The 11502-nt window shown below is 43.8% G+C and overlaps 1 protein-coding gene across 5 annotated transcripts in view; it reads right to left on the bottom strand.

The window, feature by feature from the left end:
- Positions 1-2587: 2587 nt before the first annotated feature.
- Positions 2588-11502, bottom strand: part of NRG1 (neuregulin 1) — a 183233-nt gene continuing 174318 nt past the window's right edge. For all 5 annotated transcript variants that reach the window (XM_075020270.1, XM_075020272.1, XM_075020269.1 and 2 more), the window contains 4 exons: positions 10194-10320; positions 8584-8714; positions 7868-8071; positions 2588-3772 (listed from right to left, as the gene is read on the bottom strand). In XM_075020270.1, the coding sequence (XP_074876371.1) occupies positions 3121-3772; positions 7868-8071; positions 8584-8714; positions 10194-10320 (1114 nt within the window). In that variant the 3' untranslated portion in view covers positions 2588-3120. The remainder of the gene's footprint in view (positions 3773-7867; positions 8072-8583; positions 8715-10193; positions 10321-11502) is intronic.

Genomic DNA, 11502 nt, shown 5'->3' with positions numbered 1-11502 from the left:
AACACACTACTATATGTACCAGGGGAGGAGGAGCAGGGACTGCACACCACTTCAAATTTGAGGCACTGCAACAGTAGAGGTGTGACATTTTCCCCTAAACCTACAGTGAATAAATCTCACATGTACAGCTCCCAAGCATGCAATTGCTCTTCTGTTTTATACTGGCCCTCTATATTAACAACAGTGTTAGTAGTCAAATAATTTACTCCACTTCAAGGCAAGTTCCCTTTCCGTCCTGATTAATCTGTCAGGGCTATCACAGACACATGAATGAGAGCTGGTCTTGTAGGTGATATATACTGGAGGAGATTACAGAAGACCTGTGTTATAATCTCTATTCTGCCACTAAAATGAGTGATTTGGGGGCAAATCTCTTGCTCCTCTGCCATCCTTTTTCTGTCTTGTCTGTCCTGTAAGATCTTTGCAGTATCAAGAGACCTTAATGCAAGGACAGATTTTCAAGTGCCTCTGGAAACTCAACAGTGCAAATCCTTTGGAAATTGGTGGTCTGCATCAGGAAAGCCCACCTGGCCCTCTGTACTACTGAGTTGCAGAGTTACTGGGGAAGTGGATGTTCTGCTGCATGGGATTGCAGATAAATAGGCATGACTAAAGGGATGAAAATGAGTATATGGTATCTAGAATTTGTAGAGAGCTTTTGTTTTGGTCTGCAAAGGCAAAGTGTGTTCAAGTACATGCCAGCTAGGGAAAAAATGGCAAAGGAGACTTAAGTCCAGAGAGTATGTATTTGACAAACTTTGCCATCTCCATAGACTTCTCAAATAAGCAGTGCTATTTCAGCCACCACGTAGCCCAAAGTTGTGCTAGTTTCCTAGCCTTTTGCTTCTACCACCAACATTCTAGCATACAACTTTGTCATTATCTTCTTCCTATACTAAGGGTTTTTTTTTTTGTTTGGTTGGTTTTTTTCCTGCTGAATCTGGTGGTTAGGTAGATTCACCCATGTTCTTACTAATATGATGTGGTTGATTTGTGCAGTGAGCAACTCACTGATTTTCACCATCCTGATAAACAGCTTCATTTACTAGACTTTGCTTTCAGGTCTCAAATCAATAGGACACATTGTTCAGCAAAAATCTTAAGCGCATGCTTAACTGTGCATGCGCTGGATGTGTCAATGCAGTCTAGCATGTGCTGAAGAGAACTTTTGCTGGGATTAGCATAAGCATATGCTTGAACAATTTACTGAGTTGGGACTTTAGTTCCTCAGGTTTACATCTCACAAAATTTTCTTGACTTATTTCTCTTCATTTAACTGGGACCAGGATGTGGCCCAAAGGATGAGTGTAGTTTGGCTGAAATTCTTTTTCTTTTGACATGGCTCTTATTTAGAGTCCAGTAATACCTGTAGAACATATGTTCTTATTTTCAGAATCCCTGGAGTCTAGGAAAAACATTTGTTTTCCACATCAATCCTGAGTCTATGCTGTGCCAACTGAACACACAACAAAAATCAAAAGAAGAGAAGAGGCAGAGTGACCCTGACTAAACTGATAGGAATTCAGTGCAAAAGAGGCCAGTTGTTTCTGTATGAATGGATGCAACTGGACTGCTCCAGCACTGACAGCATCCTTGTTCATTGCTAGTCAAAGACTTCAGGGCCATCACTGGCCATATAAACACTGATACCAAATTGCCATGCACACTCTGGCTGTAACCCACAAAGTGTGCTTGCCTTCATAAATGGGCTTTGCACCAGCCTTGCCTCTTTCACCCCAAATAATGGAGTCAATAAAGGCAAGTAGAAATGAACTCCATACTTCTGCTATGTCCTTCCTACTTCCCTACACTTTTTAACCATTCAGCAAATCAGTTCTTCCCTAAAAGTCATTTCTGTGTCCAAGAGTAACCCTTACTCCAACAGCAGCTCTAACAAAGTATTGCTAGAAGCTTGTCAGGGTTCCTTCTGAGAAGGAGAAGAAATGGGAGAAAACTGAGGGGAAACAAAAGGATAAATCATCTATTAGAAATCAATATTAAAAAATAGAGGTGAAAACTGATTGCACTTTTATTAGTGGCATTTGTTTTCCAGCTAGATCTCTTCCTTGCTTGATTACAGATATCTGCTATTATATTTGCCCCATTAACTTAAACTAATATAAATCTTTTTTTTTCTTTTTTATTTTTTTCTTTTTTTTTTTTTCCTTTTTTTTTTTAATAGAGTATTGGGTTCAAAGCCTCAGCTAACCTAAACCCAATTTCTAAGGGATTACTAGAACAATTAATATCTGGAAAATAATGAAATGGCAGCTCCTAGTGATTACAAGCTGACCTCTGATTAATAATATATTTGGTTTAAAATCACAGTATTACTTTCTTTCTATAAGTAACATTATTTAATGCAGGTTGGCTTTTTTTTTGTTTTGTTTTGTTTTTTTTTGTTGTTTTTTTTCGTTATCCTGCTGTAATTAATAGTAGCATGCTGTTGGATCTGCTATTATCCCAGTGCTCAAAGAAGCAAACCTTTTAGCTGGCAGAGAGCAGACAAAACTCATTTCATATACGGAAAGCAAATAAAACTTCTTATAGAAGAAAATGTTTTTGTTGTTGTTTTTTTCAGCTTTTTTTTTCTCTTTTTTTTTCTTTTTTTTTTTTTTTTTCTGTGTGTTTATGCATGTGTGTGTGTTTGTGTGTTGTTTTTTTTTCTGGTGGGGTGGGTAGGGTGGGAGTGCCATTACCGGGCTTTTTGATCTGGGGATTCTACAACAAGCATCCAGAGGGACTTCTGCAATTCTTGCAAATCATACATCCAGTCATTATAATGCAGTGCACAAAAAAGCCAGGATAACTGAGGGCTAGAAGGTTTTGCAAAATACTATGGGACAGCAATCATTGTAACTGTACAAAACTTGCTCTTAACGTAACATAACATAAAGGCACCATTGATATCTTTCCCCATTTTTGAAATACTGTAAAAAATTGCTACATATGGCACATAACACATTTGTACATACGTATATTTAATTTATAAAAGTTTTTTTCCCCTCTCCTGTTTTCTATCAGCGGAATTGCTAAAATAAAATAAATTGTTTAATTTAAAGGTGGAATACTTCATTATATAAAATAAAGTTTTACATGTGAATCTATGTGTTTTATGTTTTATACAGCAATAGGGTCTTGGTTAGCTATCACACTGGACAACCTTGTTTGCAACTCCTCTGGTGTGGAGAAGCGATTTGCCGGGTTAGTCCTGCTTTCAGCCAGCCGGTAGGCAGTGGCTGGCTCCAGATTGGTCGCCACGGGGTTCGGTATGCTCAGGAACGGTGTATCCTCGCCTATTCTTTCGTCTTCGGTTTCGGTCTCAGAGCTGCTGCTCTCAGAGCTCGTGTTGGAGTCTACTTCCACCCTGCTGGAAATGTGGCCATTGGGCTTTGTTCTTTTGACCCTCCGGCTGTTGGCGAGTTTCTTTGGAGGCTCCTGTGCTGGTTCATACTCCTGCGTGGTCTCATACTCCTCGTCCTCCACTATCCGCAGAGGACTTGGCGGCAGGCTGTTGCTCTCGTGGGTGGCATTGTGGTGGAAGGAGTTGAACTGCTGAAGGTGATGATCATACTTCTCACGTAGTCGCGGTGGGGTCACCAACAGCAGCGGTCGCTCCTCTTCTACAAGGGGACTCACCGCCACCGACGGGACAGAGATGGTCAAGCTGGAAGCCGGTGGCGACATTTTGGAGGGGCAGGACTTGGGAGAAGTTGGAGTGTGGAAATCAACAGGTGACATGCGAGCTGGTGTGGTCATAGCTGAGACATACCTGAAGAAAAGAGATGGGGAAACGTTGCGAGCACAGGAGCGGTGGTGACTTGTGAACACAGCTGCTCACATGGGCTGGGACGGAAAAGGCAGGGACCCCTTAAGATCCCTGGCATCCTCCCAATAGGCTACCAGGGAAACTTTCCTGTTGCTATTAATCCTGTAAAACTGCTGACTTATAGGACTCTGGTCAAAAATGTTTGAGAGCAGGAGGAGCATGGCAAAGCCCCCAGGTCCGTTCGCCTCAGAAGAGCCATGGAGGTGCTGCAAATTATTTGCCAGAATAACTTCCTGGAACGACTCCAGGAATGGGATTCAGAGAGTGGGGGGCTGCCAGAAACAAAATGCATTTGCAAGTGTTTTCTCAAAAGGAAAACGGCTGCTGCATTTCTGGCAGGATATGACCAGAACTTGGAGTGCATGCAAACAGACAGGAGGAGAGAAAGGAAGGAACCGAGGGACAGTCCTCTTGGGGCTTCACCCTCTTCTGACAACCAGACTGTCTCAGGCTAAAGAGAGAAAGCAAAGTTTGTACAAAATCTAGAGCCAGATTCTGCTGATTTCAATCACGGGGGGTAGTCAGAGGAGGATTTGCAGCACTGTCCCAGCAGCTTTGTGCTGCTCCACTCTTCGGGTGCTAGTTACCCTGGCTGGTAGGTCTATCTGTCTGCAAAGAAACATGGTTCGTTATTTGTCATCATGTGGGAACAAATGCTGACAGAGGGGACTGTCTGGCCCAGTGTTCATGATTGCTCTGCAAAATGTGCCCCTATTTCTTCATAAGTTTTGGTGGAAAGGGTAATGGTCAAAGATGATTTCTGAAAATAAAGCTCAGGTGCCAGTACAGAGCTTGTCCCAAAGGAATAGGACAAAAAAAATGTGAGACTCTCAGCTGGTTTGAATCAGCAGAGCTCCATGAGATGCTATGAGGTCATGAGGATTCATGCCAGGTGAAGATCTGCCTGAAACCTCTTGATCAAAGGCACAGTGCCCAGCATGACATTTTGCATGGTTTGGCTTTGCTTTTGTTCTTATCCTAAGTTCACCTGCCTGAATTTCATGTGTCCAAATTTAAAATCTTTCTAAGCTCCCTTTCTTACACAGGCCCATTGAGATAAGTTATACAGCTATGGTTGAGGAAGTTATTTACTTTTCCATTAGTGATTTGTCTATCTGAGTCTGAAATTAACAAAATAAATCTGAATCCAACTTTCTTATCCAATCTATGACACAGTTGCATATATTACACTTGATTAAAACAGAGTTATTGGATAAAAGAGAAACCAGGACAGATCCTGAACTGAGGTGTAGTAGAGTAAATTGATTTCAGTAGAGGCACATTGATTTACATCAACTCAGGAACAGAAGAAAGAAGAACAAAGCTGTAGTTATGCATGGGAACTAATCAAGTTGGTTGCTAGTGAGAGCAGAGGGCAATTAATAGGTCTATGCATCAGATGAATGAAGCCATTCTTTATTTTTCCTTCCATGAGTGAACTTTGCATCCCTTTCACATTTTTAAATAGGCATTGTCTGAAAAAATGAAGCCTTTCAACTTCCCCAGCTGGTACAGTGTTGGATGTACATCTTCCTGACACACTGGATTTTAGCTAAACTGATTCAGTTAATGCAGGGTTAATTAAATGTGTTCAGCATACTGTGCACGCTTCCATCAGTGTCTAGTTACTCATACTGGGGTGTTGTGCATTCACACATTTCTGGTGTATTCCCCCACATCATAATGGGCCAGTGCTAACAAGCTGCTGTCCACGAGCTGGGGCACAGGAGCCGAATACATGCAGCTCTAGCCCATCCCAAAATGAAGGTTAAAAGGCGATAGATTTATCCAGCTTCATGGTCAACAAAAGGTAAACCATACTGGCTCAGTGAAAGGGGATCAGAGTGTATCCATGGTCAGCCAACAAGCATTAACTTGTTACATGCTGTGAACTTCATAAGAGTCCAGCCTTTTGTGCAGAGATGGTGGTTTTTGATCTTCTCTCCTGTAAGATGGCTAAGGACTTTCTAAAATACAGGTGCTTGGGTCCTCTGCTTGTGTAAACAGGTGTCAGGGCATGGGATCCAACAAATGGATGGGGTAATGCAAAAGACCCTATCTCAATGTCCGTTCTATTTAATTTCAAAATTGTGAAGTAGCTGGGGGACTGGAGGGTGGAGGGAGCACAGCCTTGATCTACCATTTCACAGCACAGCAACATTTGAGGGCTTCAGGAAGTACTTTGTCAGCTCATACATTCCTTTATATTTCAGAGTAATTTTTAGTTGCAAATAACTCTCATTTTCCCCCTTATATACACACACATACACACAATCCATCTCAGAAATAAACTGCCATGTATTTCCTGCTTGCTAAAAATAGATAAGGCCTAATTTAATGCCCAGGGAACTACCTTCTGCATTACAAATTTACTGTCATTTCAGGCACAGGCTAGGCCATCAATGCCTGGTGAATTATCACAGAAATGTTGCTGCTTTTCACCTGTAGCATAATCTTCAAGAAACACAATAGTTGATGAAATGCCTTCTTTCTTCTCATCAAAACAGAAAGGCACATGCTCCTTTCCCCCGCTAAAATCTGAGCAGCTCATATCAGACTGATGCTCCGCAGTGTCCCAGGCAATGTGGGAAGACAGCTTGAATGATCTTTGCTTCTCACATGCAGATGCCCAAATATACTAAGCTGTAATACTCACCATCAGTGGGCATGTGGCCGTGCATCCGGGACAGTTCCCAGGCAGGAGACAATGTGGTATTTACTTGTATAGGTCCTGATCCAGCAAAGCACTTAAGCACATGCTGAGCTCTACCCACGTGAGTAATCTCACTGATTTCAACAGTGCTACTTGCACAATTAAAAGTTAATCTTGTTGAAGTGCTCTACTGGATTGGGGCCATGGCTGTTTATGTCATGTGAGCCACATATCTTGAAATTAAATTCCATGGTAAATAACATATAACTTTGTTATAAGGAGAGAGCCAGTTCACTATCCTTAGTTGTCCTATAGACCTTATTCAGAGAACCCTTAGCCATCATGCCTTATGCTGCTGCTAAGCAATTGTTCTTTGTGTAGCAGAGGGAGTACCACAGAAATGGCTTTTGCTGTACTTGCACATTCATTTTTCTGGAAACCTCAATTTGTGTCCTACACAACTCGGCCTCCTTGGGGAGTGCCTGGCTGCATTTTTGACATCATGGACATCCCACAAGATCAAAGCCCTCATGATTTCACAATGCTCAGAGAATTGGTTCAGTAACTCTTTACTTTCCTTTTATTCTGCCTCTGACTGTTGGGAGCAAAGCTCTCTTTAAATGTCTTGTTTCTCCTCAGTCTTTCTTTTGCTACTCTGGGGACATCCCATGCTCTTGAGATAAAATCCTAGCCTAAAGCTGAGAAGACTTTTTCAGTAAAAGTTTTCTTACAACTGATGCACTTCAAGGCAAACTGTAAGTACTGATGAACCAGTCTTTTCACAGAAAATATTACTTAGTTGGAAAACTCCTGGCCAGCTTTATTTCTAACTACTCCTGATTTAATAATGAGCTGGGTTTTTCTGGCTTGCACTTTGTGTTCCTTGCTAATGAAGTGTCAAGGGGAAATTTTGTAAGAGATAATGGGTTTAGGAGCTGGAATCCCCCAGAATGTAGGTAGTGGCAGAATTCTTATACTGCTTAGGAGTCCTTAGTGCCCTCCTATGGTTCAATACATTGCTTTCTCCCCACCTTTTGTGTCTCACAAAATCCCTCAGTTTTCTCACTTGCTTCTTCTAAGAAACTGATAATTAGGCAAAGATCGGTTCTTACTTTACAATGGAAATTTCTGACAAATGACTTCAGTGGAGCTTATCCAAATGTGAACTCCTGGCTATTAGGAATAAATCCAGCAGAGGCAAGAAGGGAAGAAATGCTTTTGGTAGACTTTAAACTACTACCAAGCTCTCCACCTTTATGAATGAGGAGATGCACTCTGTAGATGAACAGCTGCACTGGTGGGTTTCTTCCTGTGCTCCCAAGCTTTGAAACCACCTGGGAATACCAGGCCTTGCCAGCTGAAAACAATGAGGTGGTGTGTCCTACCTTTCACTGTGAGGAGAGTCCCGGTAGGAGTCAGGGGTCTCTCTCGCATGCCGGAGGAAGCTGTTGCTTTCTCGTGGCCCACTGATGCCATTGAGGCGGCCCCGGGGCCCCGCTGGGCTGGTGTGCCTGCTGTTCTCCATGGAGGAGCTGACGAGCACCGAGTGGCTTTCAGAGAGGATGCTTTCGGTATGGCCATTACTCCAGCTGGAGAGCAGCAACCAGGGAAGGAGAAGAAGGGAGGGGAGCATGAGAGGATTGTTTGGTGGCAAATGCAGATGAGCTGAAGTTTAGCCAGGGGAAAGGAAGGGCTCTGTTGCCACTCAGGATGTGCAGCGTAACCTTTGGGTTGGCAACCGGGGCTGCAGAATTTTGTGAATTGTATGAATCTACATGCATCAAGACGATTTTGAATGTGTGTATAAAAGAAGAGGGAAGGAGGGCTTTCCAGTCACCAGGACTGTCACTGATTTAGCAATTGTATATACTAAAATTCACTGTAATGGTATTGGAATGCCATTCAGTCAATAAAGCTCTTTGTAAATTCCTGGAAAGATCATTAGTTAGGTGACATGACATCAAATATTGTTAGCCTTAAAATGAAAACACTACAAAGGGAGCATAGATTTCTCTGGGTTTCTTTTTTTACACATCTTTTCGATTTTGCAACAACAACAGATCAGATATTACAGGTGCTGTTTTCCTTCCCACTCCAGTACCTGTGGCTAGGTGTCTGGGTGACCGTCACGGAATGATGTGTTGTTGAGGTGTAGTGGCTCGTAGAAAATGATGTCTCTGTTTCTCGCTCGATGACATGCTCACTGGAGATTACGTTTTTTGAAACGTACTGCTGAAAAAACCCAGACAAACCGCAGGTTTACAAACTGTAATTCACAGCACATTTGGAGACATAATTTCCAGTCCCTCCCCCCTTCCCCCCAAGTGACAGTTTTTCACACGTGCCAAAGCACAGACTTTGTCACTTAAATACAGGCAGAAAGCACAGTGACACACTCAAGCACATTCGTGTACACCTCTGTGTACATACCCCGTCTAAACTCAAAGTAGGAGGAAACAAATGAGGAAATTAGCAAAGGTGTGCCTCCCAATCAGGCTATAAACAACACACATATTTAACAAGGGATGAGAAGTCCTCATGGATAGAGACCTGGAAAGGCAACCCCCCCTTTACTACCAAATGCATCAAAAAAACTGTTCTCTGATGGAGAAGACAGCAGTAGTTAACAGTAGCAATGGTTCATTGCAGGATAAGAATCTGGGCAGGAAATGGCTATGTTCAGTGTCCATGGATGCAGCACCAGGGCAGACCTATTCAACAGGGAATGATCTGCAGAATGGGCCAAAGCCTCCTGAGATGGGGCTGGAGGTGTGCAGTGCCCAACCTCCCTCACAGCTTTTGTCTGGAGCCCCCCCCAATGCTGTTGCTCGTAGGACTGTCCACTCTCCTCAGTGGGCACTCCTGTTTTCCCCTGTCTTAATTATCTGACCATGGATTTAGGTCCTTTGAGGGGAAATATTGGAAGCTGAGCTCTTCTGAAAAGGTGTCTTGGCCTTAACCAAGGTCAGTGGGAGTGCTGCCATTGACTTAGCGGAGCCAGGGCTCACCCCTGCAACAAGCTGGCATGAATATGTATAGCGATGGTGGAGCAGGAGAGCAGGGATGGCTTGAGGTGGCAGGAAGCTGACATTCCCTGTGGGCACCAGGCTTCTCTGGGAAAGGGAGGAGAGGAGGAAGCAGCAGCATGAGCCCTGGCCTCTAAGGCCAAGGGGCTTGGCTAAGGGGTTAGTTGAAGAGTAACTCTGCTCTCCTCTGACAAATGGCTGGGGGATGCTGGTGGACTATCTGCCCCAGTCCTGTGTCCTCAGTCACTGCTACTGTCCAGGTGAGATCTTCATTCAGACTTTTACCCCTGAGTTCATAGCATCACATTCCTGATCCAAGGGGGCTATCCCTGCTCACCAACCATCACGCCAAGGGCAGTAGGAAGAACAAGACATGTGTTTGAAGACATTGATCCCTACAACGCTTGGCCCTGCTGTAGAGCCATTAGTATTTTTTTCTGAGGCATTTTTCTTGCTTTTGGTGTCCTAGATCCACAGGCACAGCTGCAGCACTGCAGCATGCCCCAGTAAACTGGCCACCTGCAGAAACGTACCTAATTCTACTGCATATTTTTTGCAAAGTCCCTAACTATTTCTGGGTGGAGAAAGCAAAGAGAATTCAGTCACCAGCCTGCAGCAGATAGAAGCTTAAAAGCTGGGGGGTGAGCTTTGTTGTGGCACTGGCAGCCTAGGCAGTAAAACCTACGTTCACCAGCTGGACATTATCCGGTGGCGGGTTGGGGTGGTGTGGCCCATTGGCCAAGTTCATCACATTGTTCCTTTCCGAGCGCAGGCTCTGTCGAATGCGGTCATGTAACTTTTTCCTCTGCTTCCTGTGCATGAAACACGGAAATGATTTTAATAGACAAAGGGAAAGCAGCTGCACCTTTCAGCATGTTGATGATGATGATAATAATAAAACATTGCTTTTTTTGCCAGCACTTTCCCCATAGCTGCAAGATCTCAGAGTAACTCTGAAGACCGCAGGTCTAATTGCAGCTGTATCTGTGGGGACCTGCAGAGGGGGAAGGATGTGTGGGAACCCTTCCAGGAGTCAGCAGGCCACAGAGGGACGGGAAAAAGTGTGAGGAAGAGGGAAGTAATTTCTAAACCATGTTCCATCTCAGAAGGAGCTCTTTTCTGCAGTCAGAAGGGAGGGGGAGAGATTTTAACCCAGCCATCTTGACACCCTCACTGCAGCCACAGCCAGGTTTCTAACAGCCCACCAGATTATGCTTCTCCATTCACCAGAGGGAGTCAAGGTGGCTTCGCCTCAGAGCTAGCTTGCAGCCACTGGAAAACATGGTGAGTGCCACAATCTTTGTGATGAGGCAGCTACGCTTTTTTTTGTGGGATTTGTCCCCTACCTCAACAGTGCACTTCAAACATGTAAATCTGTTAAAGAAGTGAAAGCTGCAGAGGAAGCCCCAGAAATCCAAAGTGAGTGTGTGGGTGAGGTATGCCTGAGTCTGCAGCCATCCTGGCAGCTCTGGAAGGTTTTGTTACAGCAAAGTGAGATTAACTCTGGAACCTAATGATTACCAGGTGGATGCAGGGCTGCTAATGCATTCAGTAGAATCATCCATCAAGCACATGTACTAATAGCATGGTCTCTGGCTGACTTGGATGCTTCTACTGTGCCCTGTCCTCAGCTGCTCCTGCCCCAGTTGCTAATCCTTCCAGCTCTCCTCAAGAGAACTTTTCAGGAGATCATTACAGGCTGTCAGTAACAAAACTTGCAGCATAGTAAAACCTGGTGCTGTGAACGCCATGCAGAACACACTAAATAGAACACCAAAATAAATAACCGAGGAAAGAGCTATTCAATTTCAGACTTAATTTATCAATATTCGCCATTTTTTTCTGATTATACTGGAGAACTTCCACCATCCTGCCACAGAACTCAGGGAAATGAAAGGAGGATGCAGGCTCCAGTGCACTTCAGAGTGCATATGACCTTGGCTGTGGCAAGAACTAAAATACACACAATTCCCTAAGCCGTATGCAGAAGTGCA

The sequence above is a fragment of the Buteo buteo genome, chromosome Z, assembly GCF_964188355.1.
Source record: "Buteo buteo chromosome Z, bButBut1.hap1.1, whole genome shotgun sequence".
In the NCBI taxonomy this organism is placed as follows: domain Eukaryota; kingdom Metazoa; phylum Chordata; class Aves; order Accipitriformes; family Accipitridae; genus Buteo; species Buteo buteo.
The sequence above is the reverse complement of the archived record's forward strand: the minus strand, read 5'-3'. Positions and strand labels throughout refer to the sequence as shown.